At 42.4% G+C, this 24,219-nt stretch overlaps 2 protein-coding genes across 2 annotated transcripts in view; one reads left to right on the forward strand and one right to left on the reverse strand.

The window, feature by feature from the left end:
* niban2b (niban apoptosis regulator 2b) overlaps positions 1-5,377 on the reverse strand; it is a 30,621-nt gene extending 25,244 nt beyond the window's left edge. Inside the window, exon 1 of the mRNA XM_076269613.1 lies at positions 5,077-5,377. Coding sequence (XP_076125728.1) covers positions 5,077-5,131 — 55 coding nt within the window. The 5' untranslated portion in view covers positions 5,132-5,377. The remainder of the gene's footprint in view (positions 1-5,076) is intronic.
* A 999-nt stretch (positions 5,378-6,376) lies between these two features.
* On the forward strand, positions 6,377-24,009 carry stxbp1b (syntaxin binding protein 1b). Its single transcript, XM_076269614.1, has 19 exons — positions 6,377-6,448; positions 10,003-10,052; positions 10,283-10,364; positions 10,880-10,956; positions 11,239-11,317; positions 11,529-11,632; positions 13,044-13,192; positions 14,148-14,232; positions 14,442-14,572; positions 14,697-14,804; positions 14,956-15,016; positions 15,166-15,231; positions 15,791-15,871; positions 16,795-16,933; positions 17,172-17,281; positions 17,438-17,539; positions 17,742-17,827; positions 21,503-21,657; positions 23,908-24,009. Exons 1-19 carry the CDS (start codon positions 6,412-6,414, stop codon positions 23,988-23,990), a joined length of 1,785 nt encoding a protein of 594 aa, XP_076125729.1. The 5' UTR covers positions 6,377-6,411; the 3' UTR covers positions 23,991-24,009.
* The last annotated feature ends 210 nt before the right edge of the window (positions 24,010-24,219 follow it).

Consider the following 24,219-nt stretch of genomic DNA (forward strand, 5'->3'; position numbering starts at 1 on the left):
TGGCCCATGGGAGCTAGCTAGCGTACAAGTGAAAGCAGGGGCAACAGACCAGCCGGGGTGTTGGGATTAGCAAACCCCCAAAATGTTTCTGGTGGAAGGCTTCAGTGCAGTGGAGTTGGCTAATGAAAACAACAGGCAGATTACAAAAAATAGGAGTGATTTGAGGCCAGCTGGAAGAGAGGTGAGGAAGTCTCCACCATCAGTGGAGACTGGCTCCAAGGACAGAACGCTAGCTACTGTACTGCCTTCACTGCAGGGACCAGACCAGAACAAAAGCTGGAAGTCTCCTTAGCAGACAAAGGGGCTTTGATTGCTACAGTGTGCTGAGGGCAAGACAGAAATAACAGCAAATATGAAATGGGATGAGTGTGATCTGAGGAACAGATAAGAGGAGAAATCCAAGATTTTATTCAGGAATACCAGAACTGCACACAACCTTTTAAGAATAGTGTGTCTTTGTAAGGAACATGTGAAAATTAAATGAGTGGCAGTGCATGATGGTATGGCTGAAAAACACAATTACTGGATGAACCTCACACTGAAGTCCTGATTATTATCACAGTGCCAGAGACAATGAACCACTTTCTGATATCTGGCATTCGTCTTCTGTAGGCCTACACGTGTGGCACAGCATGTGCTTGTGCTACTATGAGTCTGCCATGAGGTCCATGTGATGCTCCAGTGTGTCGAGTGATAAATGCTACACTGTTTTGAATAGAAAAGCACACTGTCACATACAGTATGTGTCTATTGAAAATCATGTCAAATAGAAAACAAACAGCATATGACTGATAACAACAATTTTGACTGCCAACAAACTTCATCTTGAGTTGCTTGATTTTGACTAGAAGTGTCACATACTTTTTAATCTGATCAAATGTGGCTTGGGGCATTTTGAAAGACACTGTGTGTGGATATGTCAATGGTTCGTGAGTGTATACAGTATGTGTGCTTTCTCTGAGTCTTTGATATGTTTGACATGTTAAAGACTTATCTTATGTGTGGACAGGGAATCTGATGTAGATGTGAAGCTGTCCAACATAGAAAGAGATGAGAAGAAGAGTGAGGCAGATCATGAAAGTGAAAGAGATAAAGAAATGGAGAGAGAGAGAGAGACTGACAGAGAGGAGAGAGATCATCCCATAGGGCTAACACCCATGCTTTGCTAAAGCAATTTCCAAAAGCAGTCTGTTTTCCTTCTGGAAGACTAAACCACACAGGCTGAACCAAAACATTAATTTAAGAGCTCGGAGGATTTGGACTGACTCAACTATTTACACCAAGAAGTCTGGCATTCCTCTGATTTGGTGCTGATAGATCGCATACGCAAAAGGGCACAGTTGCTTCCAATATAGACTGTTTGTCATACAGTTGTGATTAGTAGTATTAAAGAGCTCCCCAGCCAGAGGCTGGGGAAATATTTATGGAGTTATATCATGGCGCTATTGCAACATGCTACTAAACAAACCCCATCACAGCTTTTTGGGATACCTACACAAATGAGCATATTAGAGCTGCTGAGCTGCTGAGCCAGGCTGGCTCAGTTGCATCAGAGATCAGAGGGGACGTGCTATCGCTGTTGACAGGGTACAAACCAAATTAAACAGGACAAAGTGGCCGTTGAGCGAGAACAAATCAAAATGGCATGATTCAATCAGAGCAATTCGCCAGACCTACTGCGTATGTCATGTGACTCAGACGATGGATTTAAATGCCCAGGGGCAGAGTGGACAGACAAGGAAAGACACTGGAACTGCTTTGGAAAAAGTGCCATAAGACTTATAGGGCCTAGCCTCCGAATCAGATTTCCTCAGTCAGTAGGCTGGAGGAGCCTCAATAAACAGAGGAAGTATACTGCACCTCCACCCTTGAGGAAAACAAGAAGATGAAGAAAGACAGAAAAGACTTGGTGGATAACATGACAAATTATATCCTTATGGACATAATCCATTACAATAACATTATGGCATGGGATGAATCATTTGTGCCCTTCCATTTCTAAATGATTTGTAAACAACATAGGCCTTGGGACTAACTGTTTGAGATTTCAGTCAGTATTATACTTTCATTTATGCATAGATTGCATTGTTTACATGGCTTTACACATGCATAATATGCTCATCTGAATGGTTCCACAGCTCATTGAAGCAAAGCCAACCTTGTACTCGTGCTCAAGCTGGCTAATTTGTTATGCAGTGCAAGCATTCTCTAGTAATTGTCCAGAGAGGGGACTTGTTTGCACTGTGGGTAATCAGTGAGAGTGTCGAGTAAGGCCAATTCTGATCACAGCTACACATTGACTTGGATTAAATGGGGAAGTCATCTGAGACTCTGTAAACAATGGTTGTTTTTGTGTTTCTCAGAAAGCCAAAAAAAAAAAAACACCTCTCTAACAAACTTTCCCACAAGTCCCACCGCAAGGTTCACATCCGTGAGTCAGGGATGGGAGAATTTTGCAGAAAGAATCGGGAGATGAGTACCCAGAGGCTTTGGACCGAGCCTCCGCGCTATTCACGGCCACCACAATGACTTTGGAATGGGCTGGATCCCGAGAGTGACTCAAGGAAGTGCTCTAATTTTTGACAGACTTCCAGTCAAGGCCCTGGATGAGTCACAGCATGGGGCTGGAAATTGAGGAGGGGGGCAGAGAGAGCGCATGTAGGAAATGCCTTTTCTTCTTTAAAGTGTGAGTGTGTGTGAATAAGAGTGTGAGTGAGTGAGAGTGGATGTGTGTTAGGTATAAGTGGGGGCCACACCAGGGTGTGTGTGTGTGTGTGTGTGTGTGTGTGTGTGTGTGTCAGGACCAGGGGTCAGGACAAGGCTCTTTCTGTCCAGAGAGGTGCGTGTGTGTGTGTGTGCGTGCGTGCGTGTGTGTGTGTGTGTGTGTGTGTGTGTGTGTGTGTGTGTAGGTGAGAGGGCCTGGCACTTTAGTGGCCACACAGAGAGACACTGTTTATGCCCCTCTGGCTTAGCCAGGCAGACGCCTTAACTATGCGGTCCGGCTCGCTGCCATGAGGCAAACACTTCAATAGAACGCCAAACTTCCTGCCAGACCCCACCTCCAGACCAACACTCGCTCACAGTCACATTTGAAAACCCTTGATTTTTCCTGAAGAACATACTGAACATGTGTTTGAATTCTCGCTATTATTCTGACTAAAAAATACCAAATATATAGAACCATTCAAACGGTGCCAAAGAGGCACACACATTTTACAATAAGACTATGTGGCAAGGGAGAGCAACATTCCCCCACACACAGGAAGTGACAAATGGGCCACCACGGAATCTGTTCTTGATAACTGCCTGCAATACCCCCCCCCCCCCCACACACACACACACACACACATTCAAGGCTGTGGCATGACCTCACCCGAGAGGCTGCAGGAAGATGACAACAATGACTATGACGTCCAAACCTGGAGTGCGCCCAATTCGAGGGATTCCCAGGATTTTTGAAAAAAAGAGACATAAAAACTTCTCAGTGCCTGAGCTTTGGAACAGGCACTAAATCACAGGAAGAAGCAGGCAGATAGTACCTCATTCTCTCTCAATAGGTCATAAAAAGGCCAAAGCCTTAGGCGTATATGGTTGCAGGAGTCCTTTTGAGTGCACTCTGCACCTCGTAAGAGAATGGATGAGTGGCGGACCTGACTGCTGTTATGTTGATGTTACTCAGTCTTGGCTCATACCACAGTGGTCCCAAATATGGTCAGAATACGGCCCCAAGACCATGTTAAAGAGTAATCGCCTCTTGAGAGGTTTTGTTTGGACCGTTCCCCCTCTGCTCACCTCCAGTGCGTTTGCCCCTTTCCACATGGTCTACCACCCTCGTCCCATCACAGATGCAGAAAACAGACCCAGCACTGTGGCACCATGTTTAGCTTTGAGGTTCACCATGTACAAAAAAAAAAAAAAACAAGAAAAACAAGAGAGGATTCAATGTTCAGACATCTGCTCTGCTGAGACCTACACATCCTGCTGAGTTGAACCGAACAGACATGACACTCGCACCAGAGAGACATCCAACTTTCCTACTCAAAAACTCTATGCATTCCTCAAATTCCACCTTTTGAACTGAGAATCCCGATTGGTCAGCCTGTGCCAGGGGAGTATGACATATATAGCGGTGTCAGGGGCATGATTGGGCTTCTGCATCCTGGAGCAGCAGTGTCTGCTAATGCAGTCTCTCTAACACAAACTCACACAAGTTGTGACATTATGTTTAGTTTAATGACAAGTACAGTCTAATACTGTATTACAGCTTTTTACAAATAAATAAATAAATAAATAATACTTTTCAGTTTGGAATGATGTTTTTTCAGTTCCATCTCTGTATCTCCACATTATGACACCAATGATATGAAACATCCATATCTTAAATATTGTTTTTTTCTTAAAAGACAAAGGACATCTGGCAACATAGATTCAGGAGTTACCTGTTGGCAAACGGGCAATTCTGTTTGAAGACACTCAGCATTTCTTGCAGCTGTGGTATCAGGGATCGCCCAACCTAACCACACCCTCCTATCTCACCTGTTCAATCCCCCTAAAGTGAGTTTATCCATGGGATGACTGCTCTTGCTAAATCGGCCATAACAATAAACAGGCGAGCCCATCAGAGAAGCCAAATCATTCAGAACGTTAACTTTCACACTGGGGTCACAAAGTTCCCAAAAGATTTCAAGGGTTTCCAGATATAAGTAAAACTTAGCAACTTTCAGATCCTCTTTCATTTAAAATGCGTATAGTCACATTTTCCACAACACGTGATGCATTTTCTTGTCACTCACAGCAGCAGACAACACTTTAGTGAAACTTTCCTGCACGGAATTGGTTGTAAATGTTTAAGAATGAACTGGGAATTTATAGACATCTCAGAGCCACGTTATGCGCATTTCTATGCAGAGATTGCGTTAAAGGCTGAGGAGGATTAAAGAGGTTGATGAGAAGGATATTCTGCGTCCAAAATGTAACACTTAACATCTGGCATGTGACGATGTGTGGTAACATCACCACGACTTTCTCCAAGATATTTTCAAAAGTAGCAAGTTTGTTGGTTCTTTAATAACTTACCGGTGATGAGCTCCCGTTTGCTTTCATCAAGGTGTGTTGAGACCACATCCCCCATTGCGACTGCTTTTACAAATCCAGATATGAATAGAAAAGTCTGTTGCGTTTAAAAAACTGAGATCAACAGACTTGGGAAGAATACAGACTTAATTAAAGTCCCCCTCCTATCTCCTAACCCTCCTTCAAATCAGCAAAAATGTCTTCAAGAGGGAAACGGGGTAGTGTATTACAACTGGGCAAGCGAGGGCAGTTACGCTGAAGACTGCTCACTACCACAGCAATGAGGCACACCCTCCAACTGAGTTGCTTGCTGAAAGTTCAGCGTTTTGACCTATCTGATTTCTATGGCATGTCGAAGGTGTGGTTTCGAGCGAAGTGGATTCATGAGATCAGGTCACCGTTAAATATAGTCTATTAAAGGCGGGGCGCAAGCACTTCTAAATCAAACACAATGGCGAGTTCTCTTTCTCACATTAAGGTGATTTGTGATCGATCATCTTGTCCATCAAATAGTAGCCTAACCTAGAAAATGGTTTTGCTGCAGTGTCTTGGTTTGAACACCGTTTATGACAAATGTCTAAATACCTAATATCAAGTGAAAAAGTCTATCTATGATAACTGTATTACTGATACTGACACTCAATAGGTAAATATTAAGTTATGAACTCCATTGTAAGTAGGCTACCAATTGAGAATATGCTCGCCTAAGGGTCATAAAGTTACGCATTTAAGTGTGTATGAATTGTCTTGAAGCTGGAATAAAGATAGAGGGCGTTCAAACGATGGCTGCACTGTAAACTATTTGAAACGCATGCCGATGCTGCCCTCGTGTGGCTAAAGAGACCCCATCACGCACGCAGGTCCAATCCGCAGGTGTGCATCTTACTGAAAGTAGTATAATAACATATTCCTGGTTATCATGACTAATCAAGACAAAATATTACATTTTTCATCAAACATTCATTAAATGTTTGTTCAAATCCCCCCCCCCCCCCACCCACCCATATGTATCTAGTCTATCTATGTAGGCCTATGCGAGGAGAGACAAGAAAGTGTGCTTGCCCGTTTGTCATATAGTTTATAAGTAACAAATAAAAAGTGTAGGCCTACATAATCGAAAGTTGTAGCCTACGTGATTTCGTGTGCCATGAGCAAGTGCGTTAAATTCGATAGGGAGCGAACAGCCGAGCGGAGGCGTAGGATTAAGTTCCGACGCAATCACGTCCCCTTCGCCCTAATCATCTGTGAGTGTAGGGCAGGACCGTTCACCGTTGCTCCAGTGGAGAGTTGGATAGACGGAACAGAAAGGGACGCGGAGGCGCCGTCACAACAAGCATCATGCCACCCACCGGGCTCAAGGCGGTTGTCTGCGACAGTAAGAAACTTTAGATATTAATAATTTCAATTTTAACTTTGAAACTTCAGAGCTAAAGTGTCGACGTGAGCAGAGCTCTATCTGGAGACAAAGATTGGTCCGGGACAGTCTCTTCTGTAGCCTCTTCGTGCAGGGTAGTCCACTAAAACTGCTGTTCAGCTATGTCCCTAATTCGTTTCCAGTTTGAATAGTGATCAACTTGGATAGCAACGGATAGACTATGTTTTCGAATAGAACATTATTATTATTATTATTATTATTATTATTATTATTATTATTATTATCGTTCCTGTTAGCGTTTTAACTCCTTACACCGCTCTCAATGTTCGTTGCTGTAGCTTTGCGTATTCACTTAATAGCCTACTCACGTATGTTGCGTGCAGAATATCATGGCATCCTGGTAAAAGACATTGAAAAGTAAATTCGTTCATTCCTGTTTCATTTGTTGTAACTGAGAAACACTTACCCAAATATTGTTTGGGGGTAGGCCTAGTCAAACAAAACATGAGGACTGCTATAAAACATAGATTCGATTAGACTTACCATATTATGCTGGGAATATTGTTGAAAACATTTGCAATATACAGTGCTGATTTTAAACACTAAGTCCAAGCCTGGTGTATCTTTCCTTTTATGTGACAAATTCAGTGTGTAATGTAGTATTGTACAATTGTATGGAGACATATGACCTTACATGTGACCTTACTTATAGGTCACCAATCTCAATCTGTCTGCAATCATGATGATATCACACAATGTATATGCCTCTGTGTTGATGGACTTTAACACACTAAAGGAATGGCCCAAGAGTGATTCCACAGGCCTATTCTGGTGTGAACATCTTGCGTTTTCAGTCTTGGTTCTGTAAGATAAAATGATTAGCAATGCAGGTCTCATGTCATGAACCTGTTGGATGGGCTGATTATGAATTGGAATTATATTGAAGATATAGCCTCTATAGATTTTGAATATGCAGCAGACCTTTCAATTCAGTTGAATACAATTTATTTATACAGTGCAGAATATGTTGTCTGGAAGTGACCTGCAGCCAGCCCCCATTGTTGAGATTTGACGGCTCAGTGCTTTGTGTGGTATACATCTGTTTTTAACTGCAGGGAGCCATCTTATTATTTCAATTTGGACTAAAGCGTCTGCTAAATACAAAAACCATAACCATCTTCCCAAGTGTCTATAGTTGTCTACTCAATGAAAAGTGTGATACTAATAGCCTACAATTGGTGGGATTAAATCAGTGTCAATCTACTTTATTGATCCCCAGGGGAATACTGAAGGTATCAGAATTGGCATCAGATGATAGCCTACTCATATTCCATATCAAACCATTCCATATCTTAACATTCCATTCCATTCTATATCTTAACAGGAGAATCTAATATGTGTTTGAGTGGGTGGACTACATGCTTCATTTAGGTTCACCTCTGAAATACCCAGTCTCACCTGAGCCTAAAGTTCAGCACAGGCCTAATAGAATCAGGATGTTCCCGTTTCTCAACACTCAACTCTGACTTCACCCGTATTTTTATCCCTGCCATCGGAAAATGAATCATTTGAGTATTCCTGATAGCTTCCACACCCAGTGGATCACTGACATCTGCTCGTCTGCTATAGATGTTTACGGAGACGAGGACTCGAGACACTTCCCAAAGCTGCTTTTGTGTTTGTGTTGCTGACTATTATGTCACGTGCGCAGGGGCATTTCCAGTTAATCTAGTTATAATAATAATTGGATAGACTCCTCAAGTCCTCAGTAGTGAAGGGAGAGCCATCATTAGGATCTCATCTCTCCACGTCTTCATTCATAGACAGCACTATCACGGATCCAGTTATATGATTATGCTTTTATTTTAAACAAACCTATTTAGAGGACAGTGTAGCCACACGACATACATTTATACATTGGTTTGTTATTAAGTAGACTTATGGGATATGTTATGTGTTTCAATGTCAGGTGCCTATTTTTCAAAGTTTTATATGAAAGCATCATATACATTTTTAGATATCGTTACAATAGCACCTATATCCCACTCTTTAGAGCTGGCACAGTCATTGATGATTTCTTTGTATGATTTTTGAGGATTGGAAGCCAAAATGTCTGCGAGTGTGTGTGTGTGTGTGTTTTCCCCCCTTCCGTGATGTCACGTCCGGTGGCACAGAAATAGCAGGAGTGTGGCGTAAGAGGATTGGCCTGAGATGAGATTAGGCCCCAGTGATTGCAGTGTCCCTCTCACTGCGCAAAGAGACAAGATCTTTTTTAACTGTTTATTTAGAGCTAATCCGTAACCTGACTACTGTCATAGAATCCCCAAGTGAATGGCATCTGGTCGAGAAACAACACAAAGATGTGTAGCATGCCTTAAAGATCTGGAGCATGCCATATATTTTGGTGTCAGAAAACATGGAGTGCTTATCAAATAAATAATGAAAATAAACATTGTTGCACGAACAATTATTCAGTCAGAGTATCCCTCAATAAGAATTGCTCTCTCTCGATTTCTTGTATTGAATTTTTTTTTTAGTTTTTTTAATTACCATGCCGTAATTAAAGGAACCGTATGTAAGATTGTGGCCAAAACTGATACGGCAATCACTTTCAAATTACTGTAAAGCGGTGTATCCCCTCCCCCTCCCCCCTGACTGGCAGAGCTGGCGACCCGGATGCCGAAACACTACTGACTTTGTGAATGGTAGATAGGTGGAGGGTGGCGCATCAAGCCCAAACACAACATGACAACATCAACATCAGTTGAGGGCTGCAACTTCATTTTTTAAATAACAATATCCTGGCTGGACTACTGTTGTCAGTTATATAAGTATTTGAAATGAACATGATTTCTTAATGTCTAGTGACATATCTGGGCCATTTTATGATTAATTGAAATACATTTCTTACATACGGTTCCTTTAATTTATGCTGTTTTGGTTAAGGGATGAATGAAGTGTAATGTTCTCTGGATTGACTGGTTATTGTAAATGCCGTCATAAAGTCCATTCATACAGACTCCTACTGTCTAATATCGTGGTTTCAAATTAAAATGTTGTATGTCCTAGATATTGCAACACAAGGCTGATGTTTGATCAAGACCATCATTATATGGTCATCTGCAACTATAGATCTTATCACTCCAGTCATATGAATGCTCTTGCAGAGATCACATGGGTTTATCATAATGGGAGACCAGAGAGCTGTCCAGCACTGTGGCAGACACCTCTGCAGTATATTTAGAATGTGTCAGCCATGTCCACTCATCCCCATGCACACAGTTCTCCGAGTAGCCACCGCACACCGCTACTCCTCACATCAGGCCAATGCACTCCCCACACAGCCTACTGAGTGGCATGACCCAGAACACAATATTGACACAGCAAACTTGCATCAGAAGACACAGCAGACACAGTTGCAGCTCAAACCTATGCTTCAGTTCTTGCCAGACACAGGCCAAGCTCTGCAATGCACCCTGTAGAATATGATAATATTATGGCCTGAATGACTTAGCTGTTGAGTGTTCTGATGATGGGCCTTTTTTCACCAACAGAGATTATGAACAATGTCATCAGGAAAGTCAGAGTAAAAGGAGAATGGAAGGTAAGCGCTGCATGCTATGTTTTCAATATAATACATTATTGAAACATGAATGTATATGAAAAGATACATAAAGATTCATAATAGGCGGCCTACATTATTAAAACATGAATGTATATGAAAAGATACTTAAAGATTCATAATAGGCCTACATTATTGAAACATGAATAGAAAAAGAAAAGATATACTGTATATACTGGGATGAAGTTACTTAGACTTGTGTTGTCTCTCAGGCATTGGTGGTGGACAAGCTGAGCATGAGAATGATTTCCTCATGCTGCAAGATGACAGACATCATGTCGGAGGGCATCACAAGTGAGTCTGAAACCCCATGGGAACAAATGTTTCTTTGAGACCATTTACAGTAAATCAGTCCAATAACTAACACACCTTTCTTCCTCCATTTCTCTCTTTCATGTCACATCTCTCCCCCTGCTGTCCTCTCCACTCTTCTCATTTCCTCTCTCTCTTCCCCTGGTTATCTCCTCTCTTCCCTCTACTTTTCTGTCATCCCTTGTTCTTCTCTTTCTTTGTTGTCTCGTCCCTGTTTTTTTATTGTTATCTGTCCCCTACTCATTCTTTGTATTGTCATCCTCTCCTCTCATCTCTTCTCCTCCCCTCTCTTCTCCTCTCTTCTTTCCTCTCTTCCCGTCTCTTCTTCTCCCCTCTTCTCTCCTTTCTTCTCTCCTTTCCTCTCTTCTCCTCTCTCACCTCTTTCCCCTTCTCTCTCCTCCCTTCCCTCTCCCTGTATTATCATCTTCTCCTCTCTTCTCCTCTCCTCCCTTCCTATCCTCTCTTCCCTCTCTTCCTCTTCCCACTCTTCTTTCTAGTTGTTGAGGACATCACTAAGCGGCGTGAGCCCTTGCCCAGCATGGAAGCCATTTATCTCATCACCCCCAGTGACGAAGTGAGTGTCTCAGGTTCACCTCACTACTCCTGCAACGTGCTAGCCAACTCCCCTAAGCATTCCACATTAGACTCCTTAGACACACACCTTCAGCCACTTAGATGACCTACTACAACACTCTGTTATGGAACAACACATTGCAAGAGCAATAAACGGCGGATTTGTGATGAGTTGGGCTGCCGTTCTTTTCTTAAACATTTGCATCTTGTACATATACATTCTTATAGATTACATATGTGCATACATTCTTAAAGAATTGCTGTTGTTGTTTTTTGATCACAGTCTGTAGAGGGTCTCATCAATGACTTCAGAGATCCCCGCAATATCATGTACAGGGGGGCTCATGTCTTCTTCACAGATGGTGAGAAACAAGTGTTTACCATGTTTGTACCAAGTACCAAGTACCAAGTGTGTCTCTGTAATGTAATTGTGAGTGTGAATACCAGTGTGTACCTGGTGTATTCAAACCACGTTTGTATTCTCTGTAATGTAACTGCACCTGATGACTGCAGGCACCAGTGTTGTCCCTGACTCGACTGACCACTGCTGTGTCCTCTTTGTTTTCCCCTCAGCTGTCCCAGACACACAGTTCGGCCTGCTGACCAAATCCCGGGCCTCCAAAGTGATGAAAACCTTGACTGAGATTAATATTGCCTTCTTACCCTACGAGTCGCAGGTAAGATTATTTCAACAATTACATTTGTTGAGCTTGTGATCTAGTTGTGATGTTGATGGTGATGTAGTTGTGGCTCTGGCTCCAGAGTTCATTGAGTTGTGGGTGATGCGAGGTTTCGCAGGATTTGAAGTCATGACTGGGTTTTTGTTATAATTTGGCTGATGTCATGAGTAAAGCTGTGATTTTGATTGTTCTTGTGTTGGCTATAGTTGGCATAATGTGTAGTTGCGATTGAATATTGCTTTTTAGTTTTTGATAGTTTCACAGTTTGTAAATGCTGTTTCAGGTTTGGTTTGCAGCTGTGCTAGCCGCGGTGGCGGTTGTGATTGTAGGCCCGTTGTCGTGGAGATGGAGATGCCTAGCGGACAGGGCAGAGCAGAAACCGACCATGAAAGAAAAGCACCCAACCAGCTTGAAACCTAGGGGGAGGGGGCGTCTCACGATAGAATGTTCTAGAGCGGCTTTAGCCGAGGCATAGTTTTGCCTCCAATCCTCTGCTGTTGTCCTCTATAGTTAATCCCTCCGAGAGGGTGAGGGCAGAGATGCGGCATTACTCTGGCTGGACTATCCTACCTCTAATCCTTTGTGCCATTGGCTAATAACTCACCCACATGCTACCCTGGGACCAATGGGATGGCCCGAAGGTTGTGTGATAGGAGGAACTTGCCTGTACACCAGGAGGATTGTTATCATCTGACCTTCGACAGATGGGGCAGTGGGTAGAATCTGGAGAGTAGAGAGCGATAGATGGACAGAGAGACAAATGCAGAGAGAGAGAGAGAGAGAGAGAAGAGCCTGACTGATACAGATTACAGGCTAAGATGAGGGGAAGAAAAGAGAGAGGGTGTAAGTTGTCTTGTATTCAGAGAGTTTAGATTGTCATTGCCGGATGCCGGCAATTGCACATGGGACTAAGAGGGGCGTTGTGAAAGAGGATTACTGTTGGACACCCTCTGTGACTGTTACAGTGCTACAGACTTTATTCATATTTATTCTCTCTATCATGTTTGGGCATGCTTCATCTCTCTCTCTCTTCTTCTTCTTCTCTCTCTCTCTCTCTCTCACATACACACACACACATGCATGCACACACACACAAATACCCACACACACGCACACACATACACACACGCAAAGACACACCTGACCCTCAGTTTGCAGTCATGTGATCAGAATGCTCGATGAGGTCCTCTAACATATTGGTCCTTTTGGTCTTGAGAAATCAGACATTGTGTCAAAAAGTTTGCACAGAGCACAAACGCCAACAATAAAAAGCACTATTCCAATGGCTGTTCCCATTCTTACAATGTGAGGTACTGCAGAGGGCACCCTGTTCCATCCACTGTCATGTGTGAGCCGGTAACACTGCAGCTTATACTGTATGAGATATGGGCGTTGGTCTTTTGCACAGGTGTTCTCTGTGGACAGACCAGATGCCTTCCAAGACTTCTACAGCCCCTTCAAGGTCGACGTGAAGAACCAGATGCTGGAGAGGCTGGCTGAGCAGCTGGCCACCGTGTGCTCCACACTCAAAGAGTACCCCGCCGTCAGATACAGAGTGTAAGAGACCATGGGGAAGGGTGCTGGGCTAGCAACAGACCCGTCTGACTGAAGGGCTGTTGTTAATTCAATTCAGTTCAATTAAAAATACTGTTTATCCCCGAATTTACAGTCACAAAGAGTATAACTAAAGACATGGCACACAAATATAAGTAACATTTAGATGCAACATGTCCTTTTTTTCAGAGTCTGGTTGGTGGGCACCCTATTTCTTTATAGTAGACTTTATAGCACGTGTAGCCTCCATTTCTCCTTTAAAACATACATTATGACTATGAACCTGTCTTCTCAATGTAGGCTATTTCTGCACATAAAGGCTTGCATGAAGTGGAAAAGAATAGGTGTCCCTTCTATTCTCTAGGGTCACGGTTGCCGCACGGTTCGAGCTGTAGCCCATATGGGTCGGGCTCTAGACATGAGTGAAATGCTATTGTAGCATAACAATTTATGTCTTTATATTGTGTGTGTGGGGGAGGGGGGCATTTTAGCTGAAAATGTGTATGTATGTACCCCTCAAAGTGCATTGCATTTGAAGCCCTGAATACAGCAAGCAGTGAACAGCATTTGACTTTTCTGAGGGTACTTTTTACTATAAGTATTTAGATAAGCATCCGCAAGAGTACCTTGAGGTTGTGAGTTGTACAAGGCTTTCTGAACACTTCCAATTACTGTAATAGTTGCCTTTAATCCAAGTATCCATCTGCATTTAAAATGGGCTAGCATGCAGTAACCTGAAAAGTTGTGGGTTCAATTCCTGGCTTCCACTGTTGTGCCCTTGAGCAAGGCACTTAACCCCAAGTTGCTCCGGCAACAATGTAGTCCCTGGTAATAGAATTGACATATGGTATGTAAGTCACTTTGGATGAAGTGTCGGATAAATGAATAAATGTACATGTAAATGTAAAATGACTTCTGTGGTGCAACTCTCTTCAGTGTCCAAATGTTTTCCCCACAGGGAGCACAAAGACAACGCCATTCTGGCTCAGCTTCTGCAGGACAAACTGGACGCCTTCAAGGCAGATGACCCCACCATGGGAGAGGTGAGGGAAGCTCATGACTTGGACAATGTCAGTTTTATGACCATCATGTTATAGGCGGGCTTCTGGGCATAAGATTAGTGGAGGTGGTCGCAGGAAAGTATCATTGTGGCTTGCACCAGTGTTTTTATATATTCATGTATGTACATTTGAAAACTGATGCACTAACTTGCAGTCTCTCTCTCTCTGTGTGTGTGTGTGTGTGCGTGTAGGGTCCCGATAAGGCTCGCTCTCAGCTGTTGATCCTGGACAGAGGTTTTGATCCTGTGACTCCTGTCCTGCACGAGCTCACCTTCCAGGCCATGAGCTATGATCTGCTGCCCATTGAAAATGATGTTTACTCGTAAGATCACTGTCACTTTATTTACAGTGGCAGCAGTTGGAGTTACTCTGTGTATTCATGAGTATTTATTTATCAGAATTGTTCATTGATTGTGTATGTTTGTGTGTGTGTGTGTGTGTGTCAGGTTTGAGACCAGCGGAATGGGAGAGACTCGTATGAAAGACGTCATTTTGGATGAGGATGATGACCTTTGGATGACTCTGCGTCACAAGCACATTGCAGAAGTGTCCACGTAGGTCTTTCCAATGAGACTGTTCATATTTCCAGCAGAAAATGTCCTTTCTTTGGACTCTTTTTTTCCAGTGGATCAATAATGGGTTCTATTTTTTCCTCTATGACAAATCTCTTGAAGTCTTTATTTTGTCCTTCCTCCCTCTGTACAGGGCAGTGACAAAATCGCTGAAGGACTTCACATCAAGCAAAAAGATGAACACTGGAGAAAAGGTAAACATTTTTATCCAACCGTTAAAGTACAAATACCACCTCTAAGGGTAAAAAAACACACAGTGTACTTCCTACAGTCTCCTGCACATTCTATCGTTGTTTAGTCCAGCATTTATAACTATTTTCTCTTTGTGTTGTGTGTGCTGCAGACCACACTAAAAGAGCTGTCGCAGATGCTGAAAAAAATGCCACAGTATCAGAAGGAGCTGAGCAAGGTACACACACACACACACATACACACACACACTCTCTCTCTCTCTCTCAAGGTACACAGACAACCCTCTGAGCATCCTCCTCTGAACATCTCAACATTTAGTTATATAGATACTCTTTTGATCCTGTGAGGGAAATGTGGTCTCTAATTTATCCCATCCATGAATTAGTGAAACACACAGAGAACACACAGTGAGGTGAAGCACACACTAACCCGGAGCAGTGAGCTGCCTGCTACAGTGGTGCATGGGGAGCAGTGAGGGGTTAGGTGCCTTACTCAAGGGCACTTCAGCCGTGGATGTGCATGGGAGAGCAGTGCTCAACCACTTCTCCCGCCCACATTTTTCCTACTGGTCGGACAGGAATCGAACCGGTACCCCTTCGGTTTCAAGCCCGAAGCCCTAATCAGTAGGCCACGGCTGCCCCCATTTCACTGAGTTTCACTGACAATTATTGAAAATGTTTACCATTTTCTGTTCACTAATGTTAAGGGAGGAAAAAGAGGAGCTAGTTACAGTAAACTTGTGTTTAATTGGCGTTTGTTTGCCTCCTGTCCCCCAGTACTCCACTCATCTGCACCTGGCTGAGGACTGCATGAACAAGTATCAGGGCGCCGTGGACAAGCTCTGTCGTGTGGAACAGGTACGGTGGCGATGCCTCTAACCTGCTGCATAGAAAAAAGATACCGCTGTTACCCCCCAGTGTGACTGAGGGCACATGAAAGGCCATAATATCTATGCATTCCTACACTCTTTGCTACGGAGCTCCTAAAGAAATATCTTGTTTCTGGTGAGCACAAAAAACTATCTGGTGCGCACCAGAAATGTACAAAAAAAATTGTTTGCCCATGTCCTTTTAGGGGCTTTGAGTTACGGGTGAGCATGTGAAAGTTTATGGTGAGCCGCACGCAAAACTGTCTTGTGCGCACTCAAAAGTTTCACATTTATTTGCACGTATCCCTTTTGGAGCTCTGTACTGTGCTGTGCTCCTGTCAGACAATCCATAAATCACTTCAACTGAATTAATTAATGGATATGAAATGTGTGCTTGTCAAAGTACAGAATGATACTATATAGAAAGAGACACCATTGAAGCTGAATGATCAATAAATGGCAAAGCCATTGCTGATCCATTGCTAAATATTATTATTCTGAATTTGTGTTGAGGAGGTTTGGAGCACCTTTGGATAAATTCTTACATTTCATTCTGATGATTTCATTTTTGTAGAACGATTACGTTTCAGGAATAAGAATACATTTCAGCCTTGCTCTTTTTGTAGCAAACTTCACTAACCAGGATAGATCTCCTGGGGCAGTTCCTTATTTCAGCCCTTAGTCAGCATCCCAAAGAATTTTCTGGAACAAAATTTACAAGGGGACAACCCCATCCCTCTCTCTCTCTCTTTATATATAAATATATAACACACACACACACACACACATACAGGCACATACACACACACACACACACACACACACACACACACACACATACTGCATAAAGGTGCGCGCGCACACACACACACATTGGATGTGTAGCATTCTCACCTCTGCTCCTCTTGTTAGGACCTGGCGATGGGTGCTGATGCAGAAGGGGAGAAGGTCAAGGACCCCATGCGTGCCATCGTGCCCGTCCTGCTCGATGCCAACGTCTCCGTGTACGACAAGATCCGTATTATCCTCCTGTACATCTTCCTGAAGAATGGTGAGATGAAATGGATTTTGCCTACTTACTTACTACAGATAGGGCTGTGTATGGATGAGAATATTTCTCTTACTGTCATTTTTACCTCTTTTGCTTACCTGGATTCTCTATCTTTTACCTTTACTGCCCCCTTGTGGTTGCATTATGAACAGCTGGCAATTTGAGTTGGCTTTTCTGTCAGGTGTTTGATTCTCTCTCTCTCTCCCTGCCTCTATCTGTCTCTCTTTCTGTCTCTCAGGTGTCTCTGAGGAGAACCTTTGTAAACTCCTCCAGCATGCCAATATCCCTCCAGAGGACAGTGACATCATCTCCAACATGGCACACATGGGACTGCCCATCATCACAGAGGTGGGCAAACTCTCATACCCTCATTAGCACCCCTGTGCAACAGCTTCACCCTCATTCATTCACTTGGGTGAAGTTAATTCATATTATTTTTTATTTTTATTTATTTATTTTTATTATATTTTATTTATTTGTGTGTTTACCGACTGGAATGTCCAGGTGGCGCCAAAGAAGGCAAAGAAGCCAGACCGCAAGGAGAGGATCAGCGAGCAGACATACCAGCTCTCACGATGGACTCCACTTGTCAAAGACCTCATGGAGGTAAACCATACTTTTAATGTTGTATAGTTGTATGTCAACTCAAAGTATATGTAGGCTATCAAAGCTCATGTCCGTTTCCCTATAAATATCCTGTGAATACCTTGTGCCTATCTGTCTCTCTTGACCTCTACCTCCTTGCCTATTTGTTTAGTCCAGATGTTTCAATTGTCCTCACCAGTCCAGTTCTTTCTTGTGTTTACAGGATGCCGTTGAGGACAAACTGGACCCAAAACTGTTTCCATACATCTCCACTCGGACTGCCTCTTCCAAAACCACCACAGCTACAAGGTGAGACATGGCGAATTAATGCACACACTCATAAGCTGGAAAAGTGTACATGACATACCGGTATCAGGGTTTCCGTTGTCCGGTAATTTGCCGGAAAAAAAATGAAATGTCTGACAAAATTAAATCTCTCCGGACAAATTGTCCGATTGAACTTGGCTAATAATCCAGTCCCCCTAACACAATCTGAATTTGAGAATAAGCCTAAAATGTAGACCTATACTAAAGCAAGAATACATCCTTTGGCTATGTTTTAAAGGAACATGCTCTACCATTGAACCGTGGACTGAAAGAAAAAGAAACTAAACATTTTCCAGAATAGGAAATATTCATACATCGCACACTGGAGGGTATTTTGCTGACTTTATTTGGCATGAAATCCAAATAAAGTTCACGCCAAATAAAGTCAGCAAAATACCCTCCAGTGTGCGATGTATACTACTTTTTGACTTTTCAATAGTTATACTGCACACCATCATATCAGCGGGAGGAAGAAGAGGTATGCGAGGGATTTTGAACCTTGAAGGAAATATTTCTTAATTTAGTGTTATCAAATAAAGAGGCATAGCATTAGGGGGTAGGCTAGTAGTGTGAGCAGTGAGCATTCATTTAATGTGTGTGCGCATCTGAGCAAGTGAAACTGTTGAACCACTGGAGATAACGTGGGTAGCAGCAACAAACAACGTAGCCTATTAAAACAACGAATGAAGCGGATTCTTGCTGTCCATGAAAATAGCATAGAGACTGGCTAGATCTTTAAATTGACACTAGTTAAGCATGTTTAAAGGGCAACTATTTCAACTTAATAAACCCGTTTAGAAATCATTTGGATGGTTAAATTACCTGTTCCGGTGAAAATGCCGCTACCCTTTAGCCTCGTGAGACCATCCTGATCTCGCGAGCTTCAGGGTTTCACTCGCAGATCAGTCTGGATACTTTCCGTTAAAGAAAATTTGGAGCAGTTCACCAAACGAACGTCCAATCAGCGTTGGCTTTGAGGCGGGTTGAGGTGTGACGCAACGAACAACATGACGGCATCCACAGAGATGAGCATAGCTATCGCGCAAGTTTTATTCAAATTAGAAAGTATTCCTGGGTAAACTGTGAAGCTATGAGTCTCAGCCATGCAGCTGGGAGGAATGAACGACACAGACATCCTCCACGGCTGATTCCAGTTCATAATGGAGGAATATACTATCTTCAGAAGTGTAGGGCCTACCGTGAAAACTTGATGGGAATTGTCGTTGATTAGGTTCATAAATGGTAAGTTAAAACATCTTAACGTTTGTCACGTTACCTAACTTAATTGTATGTTAAACGGCATTAGAAGAATACTTTGTTCATCTAATTGGTTGATTTGGCCCGTCGATAACCAACAAAGGTGGTGATAGACAGATGGTTTATCCAATCAGCTAACCAGTATGTCCGCCCCTTCCCAAAAGTTCTTCAATGAAAAGTTCCCAGATGGATATGCGGAGCAAATCCATCTGGCGGAGTCAGGTTAGCTACCCTTAGCATCTCCAAGCGGAAAACCAACCTCGCAACTTTGGGACTACCATCCCAGTAAGAGAAGTGAGAAATAAGCAACTCATTTTAAATCGTGTTTCTTATCTTGTAACATCCACATTGTTCTGCCGAACTTATGCTAACCATTTCGCTAGCTTGTAAACAAATCCATGTGCTTTATCATTATCTTTTTCCACAGTTTGAAATAGCATAATGCACCAGGGGCGGAGCCAGACATTGTAAACATTCGGGGCTTAGCCCATTTAATTTTTTTTTTAAATCACCCCTTAAATAATGACTTCTAGTGAATTTTGTGTAAACTAATGGACACATTGAGACTTAAAAAATGTGAAACTAACATTCAACAGATTCAAGGTATCTGACTGGCACTACACTGTAAAATTATAGTTTTGGGTCTTTCAAGAGGCAATATCTGTTCATATCTGTTTAGCATGTACTTAGTCAGGGCGGTATGTTAACTTTTTTTGCTTATAGCACTGGTGCTACAGAGGTTCATAGTTCTGTAGCACAATCTACAAAATCTCTAGCATTAGTATAGCCTACTCTCTAGAAAATATTTTGAATAAGATGTCAGAGGTGCTAAACTGGTAAATTATTCATAGCACAGACTGATTCTTTTGTAGCATGTGCTACATATTTGTAGCGCCGTACAACCCTGTTAGTTAATTAAGCGTTTCTTATGGTTTGTATATTATAGTATTTGTTTATTTTCATTAGGCTATTGTTTGATATGACATTATTGTTTATTATTGCTATTCTCTTTCTTCCTCTTCCCTGATCTCATCTGTGTGACAAATATATAGAATATCTTATACTATAATATACATAATATTATGATATAATTACAGTATGGCCAGTCATCATGATACAAGGGTATTTTAGAAGGACAGTTAGACAGCCAAAACAACATAACATGATTTTTATATTTATGTGGACTCTTGGATTATAAGATCTGTGGTGGTGGATAGGATATCAACAAGGTTTTAAGGTAGGCTAACAGTTAACATTATTTTGTGCAACATATGACACTGAAAAGTTGACATGGGCAGATAACTGTTAATGGGTTTTTCTGACATTTCAAAACAGTGTAGCCTAATTTATTACAAGACGAGGATCACTTTGTTTTGGGAGCTGGAATTTCTTATTCTGCAGTAGGCTTAGCTAGCCTATGAGAGTACTGAATTTGCCTTTTCCGCCGACGAACGAGGACATTTAACGTTAACGTTAAGCATTTAGGGAGCTAGCCAAGTAGCCTAACGTTAGCCTGCCTAACTGACTGAAAGCTCTTAACGTGAAACCAACCTCACCAACCTGAAACAATACCATCCGTCGGTTCACTGGGCGATGCTGTTGCTTGAACGGAGCTGGGTGGTCTTTTGAAAAACTTTCTAATATCCATAACGTTTCAACAACATGTACACAAAGTGTTTTATCACAGACTGTAAAAGTGACAGACTTCTGACAGAGGCTTTTTGGAACACCGAAGCCATGACGTAGTGTTGTCAAGGCAGCATTTTCACTGGATCTAAACAAATCAATCTAACCATTGAAAATAGCCCAGAGACCTGGCAAAGATCGTGTAGCAAGTCAAATTATTTTTCAATATTGGGCTTTGAAAATAAGGGATATATTTCCTCAGTAATAGAGCATTTTGTGACATTTATAGAGAAACCGAGGGGAAGTTATATTGGAAATAAGAGTTGCCGGGAATTTAAAAAACTAAAAAAAGATTCGGGGCTTAAGCCCCCTAAGCCACCCCCTAGCTCCGCCACTGTAATGCACAACTTCTCCTGCAGAGGGGGAAATGTAGCTAATCCTGCCAAGTTTACCTAAAGTAATGCAAGTTATGCTAATGAACATTTGCATTCTATAGCTACAGCCTGTCTCCAGTTTTCCTCAACTTGACTAATTAAGCAATAATAGGATATTTGACCAGCATATCATCAAAATGTCCAGAAAAAGAAACCTCACTTTGACCGGCACCATTTTTCTCAAGTGGAAACTCTGACCGGTATACTATCACAACATATATCCTGTATATCCTTATTTCTATGTATTTCATATTCAATAATCTAATTTCATTTCCTTCCCACCTGTCTGTTCTCTATCTGTCCATTGCTCCTTGTCTTTTCCCCCCTTTTTTCCTGGCAGTGCCCGCTATGGCAACTGGCACAAGAACAAGAGTCCGGGTGAGGTGCGCACCGGCCCCCGTGTCATTGTCTTCATCATCGGCGGCATGTCTTACAGCGAGATGCGCTGCGTCTACGAGGTCACACAAGCCAACGGGAAGTGGGAGGCTCTCATTGGTGAGTGGCAGATGAGGTCATGAGGAGGAGGGGTTTGGACATCAGTCCAGTCTCATTTCACAATGTGCTGGGTAGACTGAAACTAAAATAATTACAGAACTCTCCAAGAGACAAAACGGGAAAAAATGCACAGTCAATATTTTCAGAAAATTTCTCCTATAGTGTCCTAATTAAATTCAAATAGATCTGACCTTTACCTTACGAATACGAATTGAATTGTACTGTGAGATACGTTTCAGGAACAATGAACCATGAATCGACCATGAAGGACCACATATTCTTTGAATCTAAAGCATGTGTCATTTGCATAATGGTAGCATGCATATCAAAGTGAACCGGCATGGTAAATCAGCACAAAAGTCTGTGTAGTCTGTAGTCTGTAATATTAGCATAAACGCTAGCAGAGGACGTCTGCAGTCGGGCTTGATCTGTGCTGCTGTGCTAGCTGACTCATTAACGACGGAATATGAGTGTTATGCTGGAATGGCAGGGTGGGGTTGGAGAGGAGAGGAGAGGTGTGTGCTGACTGAGTTAGTGCCACAGACAAGTTGAAGCTCATTTGCAAAAAGTAGCATTATGATGTGTGGTTCAGCCCTGGGGCTGTTGTGTAGCATGCATGCAAGATTGAAACTAGGCCTAAATAAATAATTGTTTAATTTGCATTTTGAATATTATAGAAGAGGGTGTTTTGCCTCATTGTTGCATCCATGTTTGGGTTATACAAATATATACAATATATTTTGTAGTTCTTTCTGACACTTGCTACTCCTCAGTCTGGACGTATTTATTATTTCACTGTGTTTTTGTATTCTTCAATAGCATTACCAGCAGAGCACTTATTTTGTCATGAAGCTCTCAGGTCAATCTATGCTGATTTGTGTTTTGATCTGTATTTAACGGTACTGTATGCAGTGCTTCTCATAGCAATGCTAGTGTTTACTCCTGAAGGCAGATCCAAATGGTATCTGGAGACAGCTGTTTTAAAACACATTTGACCTGTGCAGTTCTGTGTGGAGCTGCAGTTGATTCATTATTAAACGCACTGTGTTTGGAGCACGGATCCAATGCACTCAGCGTTTTCCCTGGGAGGGTTTTGTGAGATGAGTGTTGGGGCCGCGCTGTAAGAGGAGCATGAAGAGTCTGTCTTCTCACAGGTTCCACCCACATAGTCACACCGCTGAAATACCTAACGGCCCTGAAGCACCAGGACTTCTTGGACCCCAACGCCGCCGCTGAAGACCAGATCACCCCAGAGGCGGAGGAGAACTGAGAGAGAGAGGAGAGCATGAACGAGTAATGAGAAACTGTTCACACAGCCCTTTCCCCTTTTACCTTTGCCTAGGCTGTTACATGTCTCCCTCTCTCTCAGACAACGACCCTTCCAAAGCCAATCCTCCTAGTCCCTCCTACCACTCTGTAGCCCTTGCCTACCTGCTCTATACTTTATGTTGCTGTGACAAGCCAGTCATCTGGTTCTCTATGTGTCTGTGACATTCTCTGATGTCATCTCAACTTAGTTCCTGCTTTGCTGCTAGGTGTGTGTGTGTTTTAGTTTCCACTGTGTCCCATTTCCTGAACCTAGAACCTCCAATCTGTGTCTCTCCCTAGATTTTGTCTTGTGTGCTGTCCCTGTATTTCTGAATCAATTGTGTTATGTGTTGTGGTTGTATGGTAATCTAAAATGTTTTGACTATTCAAATTGGTTAAAAGGCTGAAATGATTTAAATGGGAAAATTGGCTAATAATTCAATAACATAATTTAATAGTTATTTAAACAGTGAGCAGTGAACAGAACAATTGAGTGAGCAGTTTTTTTTTATGTCAGAATATTTTAAGAACATATTTTGTATAGACTTGTTGTCTTGCAAGCCCTTGCAAGAACCTAATTTATACTTTCATTGACAATTCATTGGCAACACCTGCTTTGTTGCTCTTCAGTTTCATCATAATCACTCCATGAAATCCTAATTGAGTCTTCTCTGTGCCTTGGCTAGTGTCCTTTAGTTGAAAGGCATGCTCGCTGACAACTTCTCCCTAGAAGAAAGATGGAGAGTTATTGAGATTCATGATGGCTTTCCATTTTTTATCTGCCTGACATTGTCTCTGATTACCTCTTCATCACGTCAGGCAGAAATCATTTTCAAAGATCTGAAGAGGTCCTTGAAAGGCTGCAAGTAGTTCCCTTTTTGTTCCGTTGCCATTTTGATAACTGGCTGTCTCTTCTCTTTTCATGTACCCTCGTTGATAAAGGATCAAATGACATCATCAACCCTACTCGCCTTCTACAAGCCGTCAGAGACATGAACAAACCTAAATATAGGCTGGACTTCTGAGACTCTGTCCACACTGTCCCTCTCTTCAACCTGTTCCCTCTCCAGCACTCCCATATCTACGAGATGAAAGCCATGGAAATACCCACCTTATTCTACATGTATATGCGTGCATTTATAATGAGGCATGACAGTTCTTCATATCTTCTACAACACTCACAGTTCCTCCAGATTATGCCAAATGTGGTTATAACAATCACTCTCCATGTATAAGGTATACATGTATAGTATG

This window comes from Alosa pseudoharengus, unplaced genomic scaffold (assembly GCF_046254945.1).
Source record: "Alosa pseudoharengus isolate Yale_2024_CS ecotype anadromous, Long Island Sound unplaced genomic scaffold, YU_APseudo_1.1 YU_APseudo_1.1_scf_6, whole genome shotgun sequence".
Classification (NCBI taxonomy): domain Eukaryota; kingdom Metazoa; phylum Chordata; class Actinopteri; order Clupeiformes; family Clupeidae; genus Alosa; species Alosa pseudoharengus.

Coding starts and splice junctions, on each gene's coding strand:
- stxbp1b (XM_076269614.1), top strand. CDS start 6,412: ATGCCACCCACCGGGCTCAAGGCGGTTGTCTGCGACA. Junction 14,573..14,696: donor ATTGAAAATGATGTTTACTC/GTAAGATCACTG, acceptor TGTGTGTGTCAG/GTTTGAGACCAGCGGAATGG. Junction 17,282..17,437: donor GACTGCCCATCATCACAGAG/GTGGGCAAACTC, acceptor TGGAATGTCCAG/GTGGCGCCAAAGAAGGCAAA.